The following is a 24,182-nucleotide window of genomic DNA, read 5'->3' as shown; positions in this document are numbered from 1 at the left end:
ATTGAGGAAGTGTTAAAGACCTGTTTTGATGCAGAAGGATACCTACTTTCAGACTATATGATGATAGAGATATAGACGCATTTTTTTTTTATTAAAGTTTTGCTTTGCAGAGTTTTGAATGTAAAAGATTTTGTAGCTAGTGACATCGCATGGCGGTAAAGAATCTAATAAAGTATTAGAATTGTAGCAGAGTTTGGTGGGTTTTGGTTCCCACATTACATGTCATTGAAAATGTCAGGGTAATGTTTGCTTCTTTGTAGTATCTTATGCATTAAATGTCAAGTTAAAGTTTGCTAACTGCACATAAGGTCTTTTCTTTCTGCCGGACATATATATTTTTTACATTGGCTACAACCAGATGCTTTGTGACTTTTTCCAGCATTTTTTTTCCTGCACTTCGATTATTCTTGGTTGCTGTGGGAACAGCGCTGTTATTACTTGCATAGGTTTATATAGTACATTGCCTTCTTCTGTACGTGTAATCTTTTATTACAGCATACATACTGCATGTCATTGAAGCATATGTTCCTTTCACTGGCAGAGGGGTCGCCTTTGGAGATGTCTTGCAACCTATTTTTGCACACAAAAGATACATTTTCAATAATAATAATGTGAATGATGAGCCCTTTGGAGGCTGATTTGCGTAATCTCGGTGCTGTCTTCATTGCTGCCTGCCTCCTTGAAAGGTCACTTGGTTTTATATGTTTGAATTCTTCTCTTTTCTTCAAGGTTGAAGGCACATTATGCATCCTATGAGCCATTGCTCAGGCAGCTCCATGAGAAATACCAAACAGTCCTTCGGCAGAAGATGCTGACCAGTCTAGAGAGGGATCGAGCCGTCGGAGAGGTGATGACTTTTGTTGTATTAATTGCGCTTGTCACAGTGTGATGAATAAACATGGCTATGTAGTGTTAAATAATGGCTGTATATCCCAAAACTGGTTTGCTTTCCTTTTTGTGGTGGGGTTCCCTGTGCTCAGTCCCGTACTTATTGAAGAGCACCCTTTTAAAAGGCGATCGGTTGTGAGCAAAACTGAGACAGACAAGGTTAGTTCCAGAAAACCAGGTTCTACTAGAAACTATGGTCAGCGCACCCAGCACCGTGCACCTCACAACAGAGCCAAGTCCAGCCTCCGGACGTACTCACCAGAGCCCATAGTGGTGGGGTTGGTCTTGGCAGATTCCTTTAGATAGAGTTAGCAGCTATTAAAGGGATTCTACCATTAATACCCTTTTTCTTTTGTGGATAAGACGTCGGAATAGCCTTTAGAAAGGCTATTCGTCTCTTACCTTTAGATGTGATCTCCACCGCGCCGTTCCTTAGAAATACCGTTTTTTACCGGTCTGCAAATTAGTTCTCTGGCAGCGATGGGGGTGGGCTCCATCACTGGAAATGCGATGGGGGCATCCCCCACTGTTGCTTGAGAACAGGCTCCAGTGACGCCTCTATCTTCAGTGGGATCCTCCCCTTCTTTCGTCGTCTTTCTTCGGCGTCACCTCCGACTCCTGCACAGTTGGCTCTGCCAATGAGACACTAGTAGAGCCGACTGCGCATGCGTGCAATTGCGGCCTTGAAACTATAGCCGCCGGCATGCACAGTCTGCTCTACTAGTGTCTCACAGAGAAGAATAACTCACCAGACCTGTGTTGGACCTGGAAGATGATCTGAAAGCACTCGTAGTAGCAGGAGTCGCTAAGCCTCAGGCAGCGACAGTGTAATCTCTTGGTCATCGGTCCGGTCGGTAACAAGAGGTCTGTGGAGTACAAATGGACCAGGCAGGAGAATAGTCAACAATCCAGTTTGGTAGTGAGAGGTCAGCATGGTACAAATGGATCAATTCAATGGAGAGAAGTCTAGGAGGCAAGTAGGAGTCGTAACAGAAAGGAACATAGGAGCAGATTCAGAAGGCAGGAATGTTGTCAGGAAATGGATCCAGGGGGTCATATAAAATGATAAACAGGAATGAGTAGAAACACCTTAACTACCAGGAATACTGAATAGCCAGCAGTGAGGGAAAGACGGAAGTGGACTAATAAAGACCCAGGAAGACAGAACACAAAAGAGAACACACATGGAAACAAAGACTGACAACCTCACAGTAGCAATTGCAGAGGTCCAAGTTCTATTTCTAACAAAATCTGGGCTTTTAAAGGAAGTTAATAGCCAAAGTCAAGCATATCAACCCAATCCCACTAGTAGATTAGGTTCGGTTCACCTGCACCAAACCGGTTTTTCCCCTTGTGAATTGATCCCTTTATTGCCGAGATCTGCACCAAAAATTGTGCTTTTTTTCCATGCATAATTAGTCTCATGAATGTGCCCCTTGTGTGGTTGAGATACCTGGTATACAATCATAGAAAGCTCAATATATATCCATCTCCTGTAAAGAACCATATGGTTCAATGTGTTTTTTGGACCCAGAGTTTATATGCAGTGTATTACATGAAGGTATACACTTCTGCTCATTTGTACCGTGAGTCGGTGCAGACACTTAGACCATGCATGCCCTGCTATGAATTCTGGGTAAGGAATATGCAAATACGACCTCCTTGATGGAAAAGACATATGTGCATTTTGGCAGGTAGCCCCCTTTAGATTGATGCTTGATTCTTCATAAAACATAATTACACTGGGAATTATTAGCCAAACCAGAATAACTCTTACAAGAGGAAGAAGGACCCATCTTCAGACAGCTGTTTTGAGGTACTTGCCTCTGGTCAGTGCGTAGCAGGGTACAGGCTGGCTGTGTGAGAGGTCTAGGAGTGGGTCAGTTGGGAGATGCCACTGTGAGGTCTTAGTTGCCTACTCCTTACACATAGCTGTAAGACTCTCATTAAAGGGCATTATTCCACCGCCCAATCTGAAGGCAGTATATACTAGCAATAGACCCCTTGAATATAGCTAGCAGTGTGTCATTTTCTTGCAGTTTTCATCAATGTTCAGCTGTCACTCCTTTCTGCTACTACCAGGTAAGTCCTCTTATCTGGCCATACACCTTCTGAGTACACTGGTGTGCCCGACTGGTGTACTGACATTGTAAACTACCGTATATACTCGAGTATAAGCCGACCCGAATATAAGCCGAGGCCCCTAATTTTACCACAAAAAACTGGAAAACTTATTGACTCGAGTATAAGCCAAGGGGGGAAATGCAGCAGCTACTGGAAAATTTCAAAAATTAAAATGCTTTTTGGGTGCAGTAGTTGCTGGGGAAGGGGAGGGGGTGTTTTGGTTGTCTGTCTGCCCCTTCCCTGAGCTTGAGGACTGGGGTTTTTTCTTCCCCCACGTGGAATTCAGTCTGGCTGAATATAGGGTATCAGCGGTGCTACTATTAACCCCTTCCCGACAGAACAGGAGCACTACAGATCCCCTATATTCAGTAGACCAGGCACTTTCAGACACAGGGATACCTAATGTGTATGTGTGTCACAGTCCCCACCTTTATATATATATATATATATATATATATATATATATATATATATATATATAATTTTTTTTTTTTTTTTGCTTGTTCCTCATATTATTGATGAAAGTACTATTTGTGCCCTTTACACCAGGTTATTATTGACCTATACCAGTGCCAGGCTCCCATTAGTGGTGGTCACTCTATGTGGATGTCATCCTCAGTATATTCATAAGCTTTTTAATATGATAAAGCTGGTACTACGGTACCTTTTTTTTTTTTTTTTTTCCATAACACTGGTCGGATACATTTCTTTCTGTATTGGTGCTACATAACTACATGCAGACATTATTACTTGTAGGAATGGTTATTGGAGCCGTCAACCTGTAGATAACTTCCCTTTAAAACTGAAGTGTCTCAGATATCCATATCTAAGAATATTATCTGCTCTCCAGTGTACCGGATGCCACTATCTCACATAGTCCAGTCTTTTCACGTTGCATAGTGCTTGGTTATTGGGCGTCTGTCTGGTCATATTGAGGGCAGATTAATGCAGTTTTGATAGCAATATGTTCTCCTGGAAGGTATTTTCTACAGACTGTATTCTTCATGTGCATTTTGCCTTTTAACAAAAATTCTTTTCTTCCGTCACCTCAACCTAAAATAATGGAAATCTACTAATTTCATCTCTTTGCTAGATGGCAGCAGGTCTGTTATAAATACTCATACAGATGTGATTTCTCTCCAGGTGACTGGGCTGCAGGCGACCTTAAAGAGTTTGGAATCTGGAAATAAAGTTGATCTTCCTGTGAAAAATGGTAATCTATCTATCTGATATCTATCTGTCTATGTCTCTATCTATCTATCTATCTATCTATCTATCTATCTATCTGATATTTATCCATCCATCTCTCTATCTATCTGATATTTATCTGTCTATCTATGTATCTATCTGATATCTATCTATCTATCTATCTATCTATCTATCTATCTATCATCTATCCATCTACCTCTATCCATCTACCTCTATCCATCTACCTCTATCCATCTACCTCTGTCTATCCATCTACCTCTATCCATCTACCTCTATCTATCCATCTACCTCTATCTATCCATCTACCTCTATCTATCCATCTACCTCTATCCATCTATCTATCCATCCATCCATCCATCCATCCATCCATCCATCCATCCATCCATCTATCTCAATCAGTCAGACATAACTATAAGCACATAATAAACTACACAAAACATCAACATTACAGTAACAAGTACTAAGAGGTCTTGCGCATCCTAATATATATTGTGTGGGGCCTATTAATGTTGGGGTACTGCTGACTGTTATAGCCTGCATGCCCTGTCTATGTATACAGCAGAGAGCAATACCAAGTACAGCACTGTGTCATGAAGTGCAATTCTGAAGCTTCACTCACCAAAAAGTAGTATAATATGTTTTTTTCTAATATCCTACCTACAATGGAAAAAGATTTGGCAAGTGCCACAGAGCCCATGGATGGAAGGAACCTGCAGAACTCTTACAGTACTTTTTTCATCTCTTTTGATGTCCAGCAGTCTAAATATCATAAATTGTTACCCCCTGCCTGATTTACAGAGATGTACAATACCCAGTTGTCAGACATGCCCGTTTTCCTGTCAGGAGAACAATAACCTTTTAATGAAAAAGTAGCCATAGGTCAGTATCTAGTCAGATAAGGGTTTGGTGGCTGTGGAGTAATATGGAGCTGCAAGGGTTACAGCATTCTGCTTGCAACAGGGACTAGTGGACTATGGAGAATAATGGAGCTCAAGGGTTACAGTATTCTGACCGTCAGCTGGACTTGTTGTTAATGTTCACTAGGTAATGGACCAAGTATTTGAGGATCGTTTACCCTCGGTTCACATCTGCATTTGGTAATCCATTCAGGGAGTCTGCATGGTGACCCTCCCCCCTAACGGACTACCAAACGCATTTGCAAGCGGTGTGCAGTGAAACCACACTGATCCCCATAGACTATAATGGGATCCGTGTGCTTTCCGCACGGTCTCCGCATGAGTCATGCGGACAGAAAAGTAGATTGTGAACTACTTTCCTGTCTGCATGTTCCCTGCAGAGATCTGGCGGCAAGCACACGGACCCCATTATAGTCTATGGGGATGAATGTGGTTTCACTGCACACCGCTTGCAAATGAGTTCTGTAGTCATTCGGTAGTTATCACCATATAGTTCTCATTCACACTCTTGTAGTATTTTGACATGAATGTTTGTTGGTGACCTGGAAGGTTAGGTGCTGGGATTGTCAGATTCATATAGCTCTGTAGACTGTAATTGGAGAAAGGTGTATTGTATTTTCTTATACTGTACTTTAACTTTAAGATCTATAAAATACAAAATAGACATTGGACAGATTTGGTAATCCAGGCTAATAGGTAGACCGTCTAAACTTACCCTAGACAGTCTAAAATGTGCCAGATTTATCACAGTAGTTGATGTTGGATGATAAATCTGGTGCGTCATTGGACGGTCTTGTCTAAGATTATACAATCCATTGGTTGAGTTACTTTGACCAATTTTTACACTGGTACATCTAAACCATGCAGCTTACCTGCTGGGCTTGGCCGCATTGTTGCACGAGCTACAAAAAAAAAAAAAAAAAAAAGTTCAAACGTTTTCTGCCGCAAAGCTTATTTATCCATAGGATAGAGAATAAATTACTGATGAATAAAGATCTGACTATTGAGACCCATCCTAAGAATGGGTTTTTCACCCTCGCTGTGAAAAAGCAGCCAAACCACCTTGTGGACAAGATGCGCTGCCACTCCTGTTCTCTGTACTCAGTCTATCTCCGGTACTCCTATTGAAGTGGATGGGGACTGGGGTGCATCTATGTCCAGCAGCTGTATTCACAGTGAGGGGTAAACCACCCCTGTTTTCAGGATTATGGGGTCTTGGTGTTCAGACCCCACTGATCAACAATTTATCGTCTTCATTAATGTTGAGAATCACTTTAAATTAGTTCATCTATATACACAATTATTGTTATTGACATTATCTTACAATAAATGTTGTTTGAGTTCAATTTAAAAAAAAAAAAAAAAAGTGGGGTGTTATATTGGTGATCTGCCCTGTACACATATAATGCCGTATGTAGAGCTGTAGCATTTACCAAAGGGGGAGGGGATACTCTCTTCAAATCGCTGTATCTCTGGTTCTATGCCACCGAGCAAAATGATAGTACTGGCTAGAGAGAACACAGAGATTACTGTATATACTCGAGTATAAGCCAAATTTTTCAACAAAGTTTTTGTGCTGAAAAAGCCCCCCTCGGCTTATACTCAAGTCAAGCAAAAAAAAAAAAAAATATATATATATATATTTTCTTTTTGGGAAGGGGGGGGGTCTATGACCAGCCGCAATAGTAATGTATTGAATCTCCCCTAAAATAGTGGGGGGGGGGGGGGGGGGGAAAGAAGCTTTAAAAAATATAATAAAAAAATAAAGTAAATAAAAGTTGTACTTTCCCTAGAATACATATAAAAGTAGAAAATAACTGTGAAACACAAACACATTAGGTATCCCTGTGTCTGACAGTGCCTGGTCTACTGAATATAGGGGATCTGCAGTGCTCCTGTTCCGTCGGGAAGGGGTTAATAGGAGCACCGCAGATACCCTATATTCAGCCAGGCTGAATTCCAAGTGGGGGGAAATAAAACCCAGTCCTCAAGATTAGGGAAGGGGCAGACAGACAACCAAAACACCCCCTCCCCTTCCCCAGCACCCAGCATCTACTGCACCCAAAAACGCAGACCATTTAATTTTTGAAATTTTCCAGTAGCTGCTGCATTCCCCCCCCCCCCCCTCTCAGCTTATACTCGAGTCAATAAGTTTCCCAGTTTTTTGTGGTAAAATTAGGGGCCTCAGCTTATATTCGGGTCGGCTTATACTCGAGTATATACGGTACTCTAGTTAAAACAGCCTACTACAGACAACTGTCTTTGCAGCATATGAAAGCTGAGAATCCCAGCTATTGTGTGATACCTACACCATTTTCATGTTTGTATAAAAGCGGAGATACAGCCATTTGAAATGACCCTCACCCCTTAGCAAATGCTACAACTTTTCTTACTGGCAATACAAATGTGTATGGATATTCCTTAGTAACAACTGTGAGAGAGTGAAGGGTGTGGTGTGGGAGAACAGGTATGTCCCAGCCAGGCAGCTAAAGGGTGTTTGGTAAAGACTCACACCAGGGAGGTCAGCTGTGTAATCAAGACCTGATAATAGTCTGTGTGTGAAGACTAGGAGTGTGGCACCACACTGATAGAGCTGATCTGTCCAGACCGAACCTACGAAGCAGGTACTGTGCCACCCGTTATTGTTGCCAAGGTGGATGTCTGGTAGCCAGGCTCCTATATAGTCAGGGAAAAGTTTTCTCATGTTTAGTTAGTTCTCATCTGAGAAGGTTTTTGTTTTTTTATATATGCCTTTGCAAAGGCAGTTAATGCACTGCAAGTGAATAAAGCCTGAACTAGTGTGCAACCCAGTAGCATCTACCTGAGCGATTCCCCACACAACTCATAGTATTGCTACGGAAATTTTACAGCCTGGTTTCTATTTTACCTTTTTTTTTTTTTTTTTTTTTTATCAGTTAATTAAGTTCATTACAAAGATATTCATCAATCGCTCCCGGACACAATAGCAAAGCAAAAAAGTTAACTGGGAGTTCCAACATAAACATTCCAAACTTCAGATTATTTTCAATTAATCCGGACCACTGACGCTCAGACTAGTTCTTTCTCATGTGCAGCAGAGCTCAGTGATGGCATTGATCTTTATTTCCAGGAACCAACTTGCTTTTTCCTACAAAGAACAAACATTAGGCAAGGCGTCGTTGTCAGATCCATGCGGTTTCGACATCTTTCATGTCCTTATGTTTAACACAAGCCTTTTTTGCTGAATGGCAGTCAGTGCCCCATGACACGGTGCAGCCGGCACACTACCCGCTCTCATTTGATGAATAATGCGCCCTGGATCTCTGCTGACTATAAGATCGCTCTTTGCTTTATTAAAGCTCAGAAAACATGGTGTCCTGTAGGGCTGCGAAGGAAGGAAAAAAAAAAAGTAAAAACTTTGACAGGACTTGTGCTGTTTTCGTGTTTACAACGCTATCGGTTTTATAGCTGTCAGAATGAAAATGGCAAAGCGTTGTACAAATGATATGAGTTTGCTTATCAAAGCCTTTATGTGTTTCACAGATGTCAGAAAATGGTAGAAATGCGGCATCTAGTGTCTTCATTATCGCTGTAGATACAGTGGGATTTTTGCAGCAGGGAAAGAATTTCTTGTAAATGATGTTGTAATCTCCGCTGACCTTTATGTGACTGGCTTCTGGGTGATGCTTTGCACAGTGCACACATTTACCAGTGCATTGTATATATTAATCATACACTAGTTATACTTGGATTTGGAAGTAATGTACAAATTGATGCATTTTTACCAAGATCACCAGTACCAGATCAATGGGGATCTGACACCCGGCACCCCTGAGGATCAGCTGGTACGCAGAGAATGAAGCAGGAAGCAGACAGCTCTGTTCTGTGTAGTGGCCTGAATAGGATTTTTGTATATCCGCTCCCATTCACTTTAATGGGAGGCCCTGACTCAATTCTGCATCTGCACAGAGAACGGATCTCTACCTCCTGCTCAAGTCTCTCTGCATAAGCTGCTGAACAGCCATGAGGTGCTAGGTTGTTGAATCCTCACCGATGGGCCATCAATAATTTTAGCACAGAAATCTTCTTTAAATCGTACCTCGGCTTACAAACAACTTTTGATATTTCTGGCGGCATTTGTCATAAATAAATTGTGTGTTAGGCTTTATTACTCTGGCTCTGTGAAATCTATTTTCAAGGCCTTCTTTATGCTCCCTTCTTTCTGGCTTTCTCCGTTTGCTGACATCTGTGTGTGTATAGGTGGTTGGCTCATATATACACAGGTGGACACAATTGTTGGTCCCCCTCGTTTAAAGGGATCCTATCCTTAAAATCACATTTATTTCTTGATCACACGTAGGAATAGCCTTAAGAAAGGCTATTCTTCTTCTACCTTTAGATGTCTTCTCCGCGCCGCCGTTCAGTAGAAATCCCGTTTTTCATCTGTATACAAATGAGTTGTCTTGTAGCACTGGGGGCGGGGCCCAGCACTCAAACAGAACTGGGGGCGTCCCCAATGCTGCGAGAGAAATCTCCATCTTTTTCAGGAACGGCCTCTCTGCGTGTCTTCTTCCGGAGGTGGGTTCAAACTTCTAGGCCTCGGGCAGAGCTGACTGCGCATGCCCACTGGTCACAAGAAAATGGTTGCTTACACAGCTGTGTAAGTGGCCATTTTTGTTATGGCCACGAGCATGCGCAGTCTGCTCTGCCCGAGGCCTAAAAGCAGTCAGAGACGTGGTCAAGGACAAGCATGTGCAATTCAGTAAATCAGGCCAGGGCACAGGTCAGGGCAGGTGGCACAGGGTCATTGTGATAATCAGACTGAGGGCAGGCAAAGGAGAGAGTAAATAATTAGGTGGTATGACTGTCAGGAGAGCAGGGATGCCAGTGGCCACAGACTGCCAGCATTACAGGGATGTTTTAAATAACGTGACAAATGGGATTTACCATTACCCTTGCCAAAGCGGTGTGTTACTGCACGATCAATACTGATTGGACAGTCATAGGCTGTGTATGGACACACTGCTAACTAGTAAACAATCAGTTGTCAATTTACATTATATTTGCTAGTTTTGTGGAACAGGCCAACTTAGAATTATAAGAAAAGATGCCCCAGAATTGTTCTATTAGGAGGAATACAAGTATGTACTAAATCAGACATGTCAGACAAATTGATAGGTCCTCTAAATGTCCAAGAAGGATCAGCTTTCGAGCTGTGCCTTAGAGTAACTTTATCCTCAGTTGATCTCATTAAAGGGATCCTATCATTAAAATTTTTTATTTATTTTTTTCTGACTAACACGTAGGAATAGCCTTAAGAAAGGCTATTCTTCTCCTACCTTTGTCTTCACTGCGCCGCCGTTCGGTAGTAATCCCGGTTTTCGTCAGTATGCAAATGAGTTATCTCGCAGCACTGGAGGCGGTCCTCGGCGCTCAAACAGCACTGGGGGCGTCCCCAATGCCGCAAGAGAACTCTACAGCGCTGCCTCTATCTTCTTCTGGAAGGTCTCTCTCCGCATCTTCTTCTGGCGCTGGGGTCAAACTCGCACACGCAGTCGGGCCTCGGGCAGAGCTGACTGCACATGCGCGTGGCCATTTTTTTTGCGTGTTAGGCAGTAAAGAAAACATTTTAATGATCGGATCCCTTTAATGTGCATGTAGTGAACCCATATTTCGGAGATGACCATTTTTTGACATACCTGAAATACAGCACAAGGCTCTTTTTAAATAATCTAAATGTACGTAGGGCCTTCCCTACAGTGCAGATACCAGAATAGTTGACTACAATATTGGCATGATGTTCCTGAAGAGAATTACAAGGACCCTTATAAATATTTTACATCTGTACTATCTCGCTGCCATGATTCGGAGGCCGCACTATACCTTACCAACTGTTTACTTAGCAGCGCTTAGTCTTCAGCGCTCGGTAATTTCTCCTACAGAGACTGCAGCACTCTTTACAAATAAAATTTCATTCCTAAATGCCCGGGGCTTTCTATCACTTTATTAGTGTTATTCCTATTTGCCAGATACAATTTTGTCTGCACAGACAGTTGCAAGTAAGAAATGGCACTGGGCAATTGATTTGACACAAACTGTTATAGCAGACAATGATTACAATGATCAAACTGTTTGACTGCAGATTCTTCACATTTTGTGACAGTACAAGCAGAAATGTGTTTTTCCGTCAAAAAAAAAAAAAAAAAAAAAAATTAAAAATTGTATGGTACTCCTGTATAACACCCATTTTTTACTTCATCCAGACGGTGACTCTTTAGTGTAGGATGATTTTGTAATAGAAAGGCTTTATGGTTAACCTCAAAGTAAATCAAACTGCAATATCCTTGGTGCAGTTATACTGGTCATCCTGTCTAGTGCCCTGCCTGGGCCTTCCCTCTAGTATATTACATATTTGGTGAGTTATAAAAATTAATGAGTCATTAATCATTTGTTGTTCCACAATCTCTCTCCCCACCTGTTTTGAATGAGCAGGCATACATAAGTGACCCCATGTCTTTGTTTGGAAATGATAGTCTGAGACTGTGCCGAAATCCATAATGGGCATAAGCACAGTCTCACCCTATTGTTTTCTCTCCATGTTTCTGCTGGAGGCAAGCAGTAGATTGAGAGTTGCCTCCACCACTGCCCACTTTTGTTTTTTAGCAACACTGTTAGGCTCTAGGCACTAGAATATTTTCTACCCACACAGGCCAATATGTCTATTTATTCTCACCAGTGTATAAGACCTCCAGCTGTGTCATGCGCTTGCCAAAGTTTTGTTTAAAAATTCAAGAACCAACTTGGGAGAAGTAAATGTATAATTTAGAAAGCTACAGTCTTTCTTTTCTGCTTCTCATTTCATGCTTTGTACTGTCTTTGCCCTTGCTCTGTCTAATCGACATGACATTGTAGCAATATTAAAGGGTTTTTTCAGGCTAGAATATTGAGGATCTACCTTAAGAAAAGGTCACCAGTAAGAGTTCGACACATGGCAAACCCCAACTGATCGGTTGTTCTCAGGAACTAGGAACTAATACACAGAGAATTTAAAGAGGTTTCCCATCTTAGTGTCTCAGCAGTCTGGTTAAAGTCTTTTCTTTTCACTTCCTGTATTTCTAGGGTTGAGACGATCTTGAGATTTCAGGATCGATTTCAAAATCCGATTTCCGATCATTTTCCATCCAATCCCGATTGAGCAAATTTCACGATTGCCGATCGGGATCCGATCTTTTCCGTTCCCGATCCTCAACCCTAGTCAATGCTTCTCTATGGGACAAGTCACTTGAGGGTTGAGTCGATCTTGAAATAATCTCTGACCTCGATCCTGCTGGAAAAGATCGGGTTGGAATTCCGCTCGCGATCGTGAAATTTACTCGATCACTGATCGGAATCCGATCTTTTCCGTTCCTGATCGCTCAACCCTATGTATTTCTCCTCCCCCCCCCCCCCATGCTAAACGGGCTAGAGAAGTCTCACAATACTTCTGCAGATCAGATAATATGCAGATGCTTGTACAGAAGGAACGCAGTGTTATCTCTGAGTTTACATACAGAGATAAGAGACTTGGCTTTATCAGAAAACTGCAATCTCACAGGTCTGTGGTCATCAATGCTGTGTAAAGAAATGTAGGAATAAGGTCACATAACAGGCAAACAAAGCAGAATTTTTAAAGCATTATATTTAGGAAAAGTCTTCAATTTACATAAGCTACCAGTATAGATGGGATCTGTGAGCTGGGAACCTCTTTTCCAGGAAACCAACACCTCTATTTGCTTTATAGTTTCTGGGATCTGATCTTGTAGTAATCTGATCTGGCCACTGCACACAGAACGGAGCTGTCTGCTTCCTGTTTCATTTTCTGTGTATCAGGTGCTGAGAACAACCGATTGATGGGGGTGCTGGGTTTTGCATGGGTCATAAATATTTTCAGCCCTGAAAATCCCTTTTAAGAAATGCTTTCAACGTGTATACAGTATATCTACTATGTTGTGACTAAATTTTCCTTTGTAGAAGAAGTTAAATCCAAGGAAGATGGTCCTACCCAGAAATCAATTCGGGAGGCTCGGGAGAAAGAACTGTTACAGGAAGGGGTAGCATTATACAACGCAGAGAAAGACCCAAATAAACAAATCGGAAGGACACATCCTAAGGTAGGATCACCAAGGAATATTTGTTACTGCTTAACACCTACGGTCCAGTACTTATACATGAATATTGGGAGTCAGTGACTGAATTATATCAGAGTACGCCTACTACAGATGGAGAAACTCGCCACATTTTTTCTTGATTTTTGCAAACAACCAATTGGAAATATGTCAGTGAAATGTATTAACGCTTTAATCCCAGTACCTGCGTATTTTACTAGGATTCAGTCTATGTACTTTGGCCCAAAAGAGGAGTGCACTGGTTTGCAGGCAGCATGTGGACATTTGTTGAGTACCGTTTTAATCACTAGCAAAGTGCAGTTTGAATCTATTATAGATACGCTAAGCAGATCCTCTATAATAGAAGACTATAATGAGAGATCGTCAAAATAATAAAAAAGAAGCTGCACCGTCAATAATGTAAAGAAAACCAGATCATATTCATTTAGAAACAACAATACTAATGTTTTAACTCATATTTTTTGGAATAACCATGATTTTTAATCCCAGCTTTCATGCGTCTTGGCTTTCCACCAGTCTTTCACACTGTATTTGGGTGACCTTATGCCACTCCGGGGCACAAACATTTAAGCAGTTCCTCTTTGTTTGATGGCTTGTGACTATCCATCTTCCTCATTATTACATTCCAGAGGTTTTCAATGGGGTTCAGGTCTAGAGATTGGACTGGCCATGGCAGGGTCTTGATGTGGTGTTCCTTCATCCACACATTAATTGACCTAGCTGTGTGGCATGGCGCATTGTCCTGCTGGAAAAACCAATTGGGGAACATTGCCGAATTCACAAACATAAGTCTATTGAGTGGTCTGTGAGCACAACCCAAGAAATGAAATGTTCTGTTTATTCTCAAAACTTTCACACAGACCATTAAAACAGTCATGTGAGCAGATCCATTAAAGTGTATAGGGCCGTGTGCTGGCCCATAATACCAATGGCTAGCGCATGGCTGAAGAACCTTGTCGGGTGAGTCCTAAATTGGTCAAATACCTGTTTATTTCACATTCCATTGAGTAGGCCTGTATCTAATGTACCAGATAGAGTGATGTGTCCCTGTGGCATGACCACGTCAGTTGTGCCAAGTGCCACTATGTGAGTAGACCTAAAAGCCCCCCACCAAAAACGGATTCTCGCTTTTTTGTCTTGTTTTTGTTAGTTTTTTTTCTTTTCACTTTAACTGTCCTTGTGTGTTTTAGGTCTTATCTGCCGTACCTGATTATTACCCCGTAAGTCAGACAGAACATACACACAACATAATCTCCTCCTCGTTACGGTGAGATGAACGAGGGACGGAATAAAATAGATTACTTTTGGAATAATCCACCAGTGATATAAAAGCCGTACAAATTATTTTCTCACTAAAGAAATCTGCGTATGTACTCAGGAGAAGTAATGAACAAGACGATCCGAGGGATAATTACAAATAAATCAATAATTAATGGTTCGGGAATGTGTTAATAGGTTCATTATGGTGATTCACGGTTACTTTCAAGCTGCATTCGCTTAGAAATGTAATAGGAGAGATTACAGCCTGTTCTCAGATACTTATAAACAGTCAAGAATTATAGCTTTAAGATGATGTTGCAAACCATTATTAATTCACTTCATTTCCAATGCTTTGGCTATGAAGCTGTCAGAGGGAAGAGCAATTTGGTTTGCCCTTGTGTCCACAGGTGTCAGCTGTTATACTGCGGCACGGAGGCTCCGGATAAACGTCAGAGATGAATATTTAGCAGTCTTGGGGCTTCTTATCTATAACTGTTACAATAACAGGGCAACTTATGAAAAAAAGGATTGTGATACTTCCCTTTAGAAAGAGTATACAGTATATGTTTAGTCAATTGTATCATCCGCTCCCCTCCACCCAGCATTGAGTATAGATGTTACTTTTGCCTGAACTCAATTCCCAAAACATGATGTGAAAGGGACTTTTTCTGTAGAGTTTTGTACGAATTACTAAATCCTACAAAGTGATATAGCTGTTGTGACTCTTCTAAGTGGACTCACCTGCCGAGTAATTCCCTACTGTAGGTCTTAGGGTGGGTTCACACCTGCGCCCGGTCTCCGCTATGCAGGTTTCCGTCTTCTGCCCCGAGAAACTGGGCAGGAGACGGAAACCTGGCGGTCAGTTTTCACTTGAATGGGTTTGCAAAGTGTCCGCCCTTGAGCATCTTCTTCCTCTCCGCGGCGGACCTTGGTCTCTTAATGTGTAATGGCTCCTAGGTATTGGGCCAGACCTGTCATTGGGTACCCTTTTTTCTGACTAACCTGTAGGAATAGCCTTGAGAATGTCTATTCTTTTCCTACTGTTAGATGTCTTCTCCGCGCCACCGTTCGGTAGAAATCCCAGGTTTTCTTCTGTATACAAATCAGTTCTCTTTCAGCACTGGGGGTGGTCCCCAGCGCTCAAAGAGCACTGGGGGCATCTCCAATGCTGCGAGAGAACTCTCCAGTGATGCCTCTATCTTCTTCTGGAACCCCCTCTCCCTGTGTTTTCTTCCGTCCTGTATTCAATCTTCTAGGCATGCGCAGTTGGCTCTGCCATCGGGCCTCAGGCAGAGCTGACTGCGCATGCCCATGGCCACAAGAAAATGGCCGCTTACACAGTAAGCTGTGTAAGCGGCCATTTTCTTGTGGCCATTTACACCGTAAGCTGGAGTAAACGGCCATTTTCTCTTGGCCTAAATCTAAAGGTGGGAGAAGAATAGCCTTTCTTAAGGCTATTCCTACGTGTTAGTCAGAAAAAAAAAGGTATCTAGTGATAGGAACCCTTTAATGAATGTCATATATTTGAGAGAAAACTCAAGTAAGATTATATGCAGCAATTAGAACTGTCTAAACAGGGAAAGAGTTCCTATTTAATGTTCAAAAATGTTATTTTATTAGTTTTTTTGCAGTCTGTAAACTCTATACAATTTTATCGGTAGCAGCTAGCGCACTACATGGAATCACTGCTAAAAATAAAGCCTGAAATTTTCAAGATTTTCACAATGGAAACCTTATCTCAAGTTGGATCTAGGTTTGGTTATTGCAGGAAGACTAGAAGATAGAAAAATTGTCGTCTAAGATAGGAAAAATGTAAGCAAGACCAACAGCGACTAGATCGATATTTCTTGCCGTGCGTCTCCTCTGGGATCTATTATATAAGAATGGAAACATAAATTGCTGCTTCTCACGTGGCTGTTAAGTATCGCTATAGGATTAATTACCCGCTTATCGACTGGTTTTGCGAATCTCGGGCCAAAACATTACATTTTAGTAACGGTTATGAATAGATTGTAATCTTTTTAGGATAATCAATATGTAATTTTGTTTCTTTAGAAAAACGAAATCAACCATACATCATTGCCCTCTGTCAACCGAGCGAGCTCTCATGTCTTCCGGCTGACAATGGCGCATTATATAAAGTTGCAGGACGTTTAATGTATCAACGTGGGCTTTCAAAAAAAAGGAAACACAGCAATAATTTTAATGAAGTGATTACAGCAAAATTTCAATAAAAGTGTTGATGCACACTGATTTCTCTCTTTTTTAATAAGTTGCTGCGAGGAAAACTGGAAGGTTCATTAATATTTCAGTTCTTTTATTACATACAGCATTCTTACTAAACGCTGCTCATTGATACACATCTAGCAACCATTTTAATGAGACATAATATTGCAGACACTGATTTTAAATGCAACGATACAATGGAACGTCTTTGTAAAAAATGTAAAAACAATGTAATTGCTTAAAAGGGGGGGGAACTGCCGGCAGGTTAATTACTTAAAGGGCTTTTACAGTTTTAGGAAACCGAGCTGGTTTCTTCCAGAAATGCCCCAATACCTGTTCACTGGCTGTGCGGGGTATTGGGCTGGGCTGCAATGCCAGACGCAACCTGTCGCTGGCTGTGATTGAATGTCGTGGTTGATGCACGGGTGACCCACGGATGTCATCTGTGTGCCACCAATACGCCTCCTCTGCTTCCATGGCCCTGTTCATTCGATGAATAGGGGCTGTGGAAGCATGGCCGCAAGACCGAACAGGATTAAGAACTGTTTGTACTGTCAGTCCGCACACTAATCTGTGTAGTACCTGGTCATGCGCATGTGCCAACAGAATTTAATGGGTCAGTATGCGATCTGGTAAAAAAATAAAAACAAATAGCACACTGTACAAGGACCCTAATACTGTACAACCCGAAGGCTATCATATCATATCCACACAGTATACAGGTACCATAAAATTCCAATAGATGGGAGTTTCCTCCAGACTGGAAAGAGGCACAAACCTGAGAATCCACTGTTTTTGAAACACAAAGGTTTGCTAGATTGGGGACCCATCAGAAGTATATTTCATCATCGCTATAGTTAATTGAACACTATTCACCTATTGACCTGAACTTTTGAATGGTTGGATTTATTGATTAAAATCCAAACACCCAATTGATCAGAACTACAGGGAGCATAAAATGATATATGGCATTTAGTATTTTGTACTTGGTATCAGTCTTCTTTAAACCTTGAGAGAAGCTCACACTTGCACCCTTGTCTGCCCGCTGGGTCTCCGTCCTATTCCCCTGGGAAACTGGATAGGGGACGGCTTCCTAGTGGTCAGTTTTAAAACCCATTCATTTGAGTGGGTTTTTAAGCAAATTGCCTGTATCTGTGTGCAGCCTGTCCCTGGGAAATAGGGCGGAGACACGGCGGGCGGACATGGGCGCCAGTATGATCGCCCCTAACCTATGCTCAAATCTTTATAAAGAATCACTTCAGTTAACAAATATATATATAAAAAAAAAACAAAAAAAAAAAAACTTGCAAGTCTTCAGTAGGTGATACCTTTTTTAATGGCTAACTCATAATGATGACAGAATATAATGTTTCGAAGCTTCTTGGCTTCTTCTTCAGATATCTCTAAAAACACTTTCTGAAGGTTGCATATTTATGTACAACTGGACACATAGGGATAGGACACATAGGGATAGGATTTCAGGAGGGAGGGGGAAGAGGATTATTACTATATACATATAAAACAAATAAACAATTCACAGTTCCCAGGCTCTTTATCTTTATGGCTGTCTTAGTTCAGTGATTTGTATAGAATGCCATGAACCCATGTGATGCATTCATTCCATTATCCAGAGTGTTAAATAGGGTCATGCACTTGTATTCATGAATACACGTGTATTCAGTTAACAAAAAATATATAAATTGCTATCCACCTGTCTCAACTTTCTGAAGTTATTTCCTCTCCTCTGGAGCACTGATATTCTCTCTACTCCAATGCACGTATTTCCTGTATGAACAGGTGGTCAAATTCACCCTATAAGTGTATTACAGTCTCCGTCTGGCTACCATAGGCCTGCATTATTAGTTTTAACGAAGAGAGAAGGTCATTGCTTTGGAGAGGAGCACATAACTTCACAATAAGACTGTCAGGAAGTTATTCAGCAACATTACACTACACACAAGTTAATTTGCAAATGGAGGGGCAACATTTTTTCCTGTATCGCTTCTTTAACCTTCTTATTTATTTTTTTTTTTTATTTTATTTTAAATTTTTTGGTGGTTTATTAAATTCTGCCATCTGATTTGCTTACAGTACCCTTCCCGTCCAACCAGTGACTTGTCAGGACACTGCCTCCTTCTTGTCCTTTCTCGCTTTCCCAGACAAATTGTCTATATCCTTTTGGGATTTTGTTTTCCTAACATCCATTATTATATTATCGATTTAGTCGCTAGAGTTTGGTGGCTCCACTTGAACAGTCTTTGACTTTTGAATGACTTTTGTCTGTCATTTTTTCTGCCGCTTTGTGTAACACGGCACACCGTGTGATGTTCTACTTACACAGGATGTGATAAGACGCCTGTAGGAAAATACCTCTATAAGTGTTTCATTACATTTCTTTAAATAATACCGCCGCACCTGCTTTGGGCATTCTAAAATATCCATGGCGAGCGTGCCAGTTGCAATCCAATTAGATGACGAACGGTTTCTTTCTCTCAAAAGATAGCGGTGTAGGTGTGATTATATCAGAGCTTATTGAAGAGAACATACTTCTGTGTAATTTTCTAAGAAAAAGAGAGGAGAAGAGGCCGAAAAGATTTGTCATTGTGATTGATGACGGTGCCTGGGATGAAAGTGTTTTTCACTGATCAGGCATGTTTCATTCTTTGCTCAGTGGAATATCCGATGGTAGTTTTAAAGAGACACTGATTAAAAGGAATTTTACCGGGATTATATAGAATGTCTGCCAATAATTAGAGAAAATTTAGAAATACAGATTTCCAAAAGAGCCCTTCCAAGATTCCCGTATTATTGTAATGACAGTTTTAATTGGATTGAAGGTCCTTTTCGCCTTTTGGGGACATCGTCACTAAGTGGGACTGATCAAAGCCTTTACTCGCAGAGATCAAAGATACATTGGTTTTAGATTAACTACTTTTAGTGTTTGGGATTCAAAGGTGTTCTTCAGACTTGCTGTCTTATGACGCTTTTCTGAAAGGGAACCTGTGGAGTTGAATAGGAGGTCTGATCTGCAGAGTAGGAAGAACTGACTGAGCAGATTTGCTATCTAGTTTTGTTGTAAAAGTTAGACTGTAACTTATTGACTCAAATCTCTGCTTATTCGTGGTTTAGGAGTCCAATGGGCAGTCCTACTTTGGTGATTGACAGACTTCTCTTAGAGCAGGGGTGCCCAATACGTCGATCGCGATCTACTGGTAGATCGCAAAGAATGTATGGGTTGATTGCGGGATGCAGGGATCCCCGGTGTCTGCTTGTTCACAGTGCAGGCTGAGAGTCATCTCCAGACACTGGCAGGCGGGGCTGCCGCAGCCCCAGCCTGCCAGTGTCCAGAGATAACTCTCAGCCTGCGCTGTGAAGAAGCAGACAGCGGGGATCCCTGGGCAGCCACAGAACGCCGCTGTCTCCTGCTGTCACGATTCACCTGGCCCCGCCCACATGCCCGACCCCACCCACGTACACGCCTGCCCCACCCACAAGCCCACCCGGTCCCGCCCACAGACCCGCCCCGGCCCCACCCTAGTAGATCTTTTGCCTTGGTCAGCTAATAAAGTAGCTCACACGCTGAAAAAGTGTGAGCACCCCTGACTTAGAGGGAGGTCTGGCAGTCATTGAAGGAAATTGCAAACTGGACTTCTAAGCCTAGAAAGAGCAGACGTTATAACTACGAAGCTGTAGGAAAAATATGCAAATCTGTTATCCAGAAAAGTCATGCATGATGTCTAAGGGGGCAGCCAGCAGAGGCACTGTTTTCCTATTAACATCTTGCATATTTTTTTCCCATAATCCCCCAGTGGAGCAAAAAAGGCTTTTGTAAGTCTCCATACGCCTGTGAAGGTGATCTCTCCTTAAGGAGTGATATTTTCCCTAATAAGTTGTACTGAATCTTTTCCTACAAGTCTACATTAATCTTCTTAATGCCTTCTGTTCCACCGCATGCTGCTAACAGATCAGACAGCAGTTACAACACATGACGTTTTCCTTTTAAAGGCACCTAAGAACAACTATAGTTTAATTTAAGGAGTCTTCAGGGTGAAAAGCAGACTTGGGGAACTTTTCTAAGAACTCTGCATTGTGCCATTCCTCCTGGAGATGTGTATATATAAACTGACAAGCGGATAAAAGCCACAATTTTTGTGCAGAAATTCTGACTTCATCAAAAAGCTTTTTTTCGTGGTGTCTATGCCAGTTTTCTGGTGCATAAGCCATGATAAATCAGCCCTATTCTTCCAGAAGTCTTGGGATTTGTTCAGATGCTGCATGAAAGAGGGCCTTCTCCTGAAACCCTTCCAAACGCACCATACTTGTTCAGTCTTTTGGTAACGTTATTTTCCAATACTGTCATGACCTTGTACATCTTAATATGTTATCAGAGTCTTTGATATGTCTCTCTTGTTTTTTTACAATTTCGTCGAGCACTGCACAGTCTGACCTTGGGGTGAATTTGCTAGAGTATCCACTCCTGAAAAGTATGTCAGATGTCTTGAATGTGTTCCACTTGTGAATAATCGTTCTCACTGTAGCATGATGGACTTCAAATTGTTTGGAGATGGCCTTCTAACCCATTCCAGATTGATGGGCAGCAACAGCTCCTCAAAGATCATTGCTAACGTCTTTTCTTCCAGGAAGAGACCCTGTGTAAGAAGTTACAGGCGTCTTGTTTTACCATAGCCAAGTATAGAACATACCTTTACAACTTTCTACCAATCCACCAGAAATGGTTAGCTGTGAGGTTCAGTAGCTTAGATATTACCCACAATCTAAATATAGATGACTAGCCTCTAACCGCCACTTCGTCTGCGTGTTGTTGGCGTCGATGATCTGCCTATATTCAGCAAATTGCTGCCGTTGATGGTTTGTCTGCTCTGGCCTTTCAGCAGCTGTCAAGCTGGCCTGCCGCTGAACTCATTCCTCGTGCTGTGCCCGTGATTGTTCCTGCATCTCAGCAGCTCACTGGGAAGCCATATAATGAGCGTGTTGTTGTCGTCCTCTATTATCTGCCTCCTTCAGCGTTTTGGCAGCTGTCAAACTGGCCTGCTGTTAAACTCTTTCCTTACACTGTGTCTGTGATTGTTCTGGCATCTAAGCAGCTTGCTGGGACGTCATATAATGAGCGTGTTGTTGGGGTCAATGATCTGCTTGCTCCGGTGTGTCGGCAGCTGTCAAGCTGGCTTGCCATTGAACTTGTACCTCGCGCTGTGCCCGAGATTGTTCCGGCATCTCAGCAGCTCACCGGGATGCCATATAATGAGCTTTGTTTTTGGCACCGATGATCCACCCCCGCTCAGCTCCTCTTGAGGAGAACTCTGTTGACTTCTGGCTACATTCATAGCTGTCGTTGTTTTAGAATTTTGCAACAAATTAGATTTTCTTTTTCCTGGCATGTTTAAAATTATCAAACTGCAAATTTGGATTAAAGGAGTTTTCCCATCCAGTGTGTCAGCATGTTGCCAGAAGCATATCAGATAATATGCAAATGCACGTACAGAATGGACTGAGGGTTAGCTGAGTGTTTACATAGAGAGATAACAGACCTGGTGTTATCAGAACCTGAGATGAGCTGCTGCCAAGAGCACTGTAATATAGTATGTGAACATAAATTCATAACAGTCATGAAGCCATGTCATTTACCAGGATAAAAAGTAGCCTATGCCAAAGCTTCTGCTTTTATAGAGGTGCTAATGATCTGTACAAGACTCTGGGACCCTCGCAGATCTAATATTAATAGTCTATCCTAAGGATAGGTCATCAATGTTAGAAATCAGATAACCACTTTATTTTTCACACATTGCTTCTACATTTTGGCCTGTTTTTTGTTAAATAATGACACGCTGTAATCTGCAATGTGCACATTTCTGCAGTACAACAGAATAATGCTACTTATAATGATGATCTGCTCTATAGCAGTGAGATTTTTTTTCCCCTAATCCTGGACACCCTCTTTGTTATTTGTCCATTATTTCTTATATGTGAAATAAATTGGAAGATTACAAAATATAAAACGGCTCTTTACAGTTGATTTAGACTTTCTGCGACACATTGGGAAATGTTGTAAAGACTGGACAAATATAACTTAATCCTTCATTTCTGATTGGTAGAGAAACTTGTTTTGCATCAATGTAGATTAACTTTCCAAGAAAATGCTTAAGGCACAGCCTGATGGTGGGTATAAGAGTCGTCGTCATCCCTACTAATCCTTGAAATGCATCTCTCCTCTTTTCAGTGCCAACATGGTTATGCATATGGGATCATCTCTTTAGGTGGGTATGTCCATACAGCTTTGGGTTTCACCCCAATTTTCCATTAGAAGACGATTAGAAGCTAAGTTCAGACGGTTTTTTGGTAAGGATTTTGAGGCGGAATCAATGGGAGCCGGTCATTTATTTTTTCCGCGAGCGGTTTGTTCCAGCTCCCGGAATAAAGAAGTGACATGCTCATTCATCAGGCGGATGCTGCGGCCAGTTCAGCCTTGGACATCCACCTGATGACACTCCCCCTTGACTAGGTCCTTTCCTTTGGGCCTAATCCGGAGCGGAGTGCCACGACTGGATGCCAGTACACTGCACCGGCATCCAGTCGCAGCTACCAGTTTTTTGGTCTGGAACTTGAGGCGGCCTCCGCGTCAAATTCTGGACCAAAAAGCCCTGTGTGAACTCAGCCTAAATACATCTTTATTTTCTGGCGTGGGGACAAGGGGATTTGAATTGATGAAAGGTCAGCTGTAAAATAATGGAGTTCGTGCTGAATGTCCTATTATTAAGCCCCACCACTGCTTGATAAATATGACAAGCGCCATTTTTAAAAATGGCTGTGTAGGATTTTTTTTATTTACAGTATGTATAAATTTTGTTTGGCTATACACTATATATTCGCACGCCCGCACTACTTAACACATATATACTATATAGTGCAGCAAATAATTGCCTTACGCTTTTTCCGTGACTCTTAGAATTTATTTTCATCGGCGCACATTTTTTGTGACAAGTTGAGATGGAGTCTAACCTTTGGCATGTCCTTTGTAGCCTTTAGAGGTAATGAACAGATCAGCGAGAACCTTCCTTTTTGGACATTGTATTTCTGTGTAATGACTGGCGAGATAAATATGTCTTCAGCATGGAATAGAAGATTCACAATATAAGTTTGATTAAGAGTTTTTGAGAGCACTTGGGTCCCTTCAGCATATGTGGCTTTCATTATTCCCATCTTTGACCTTGCTAAAGTACCAGCTCTATCATTCGGGCAAGCATGCAATTCTGTGTAACTCTAATAGAGGATGAAGTGTTCTGTGATGGGATTTTTTTTATTTTATTTTATTTTTTTTTATAGGCTTAGTTTAGAAAAAAAATGTTCTACACACTACTGATTACCAAATTTCTTCTGAAGAATTGTAGGAGATGAT

The 24,182-nt window shown here is 41.6% G+C and overlaps 1 protein-coding gene across 1 annotated transcript in view; it reads left to right on the top strand.

Annotated features, from left to right (window-relative positions):
• Positions 1 to 24,182, top strand: part of SPAG16 (sperm associated antigen 16) — a 587,076-nt gene that overhangs the window by 43,670 nt on the left and 519,224 nt on the right. The window contains exons 7-9 of the mRNA XM_075284951.1: positions 730 to 847; positions 4,156 to 4,225; positions 13,128 to 13,267. Coding sequence (XP_075141052.1) covers positions 730 to 847; positions 4,156 to 4,225; positions 13,128 to 13,267 — 328 coding nt within the window. The remainder of the gene's footprint in view (positions 1 to 729; positions 848 to 4,155; positions 4,226 to 13,127; positions 13,268 to 24,182) is intronic.

This window comes from Leptodactylus fuscus, chromosome 8, assembly GCF_031893055.1.
Source record: "Leptodactylus fuscus isolate aLepFus1 chromosome 8, aLepFus1.hap2, whole genome shotgun sequence".
NCBI lineage: Eukaryota > Metazoa > Chordata > Amphibia > Anura > Leptodactylidae > Leptodactylus > Leptodactylus fuscus.
The sequence above is the reverse complement of the archived record's forward strand: the minus strand, read 5'-3'. Positions and strand labels throughout refer to the sequence as shown.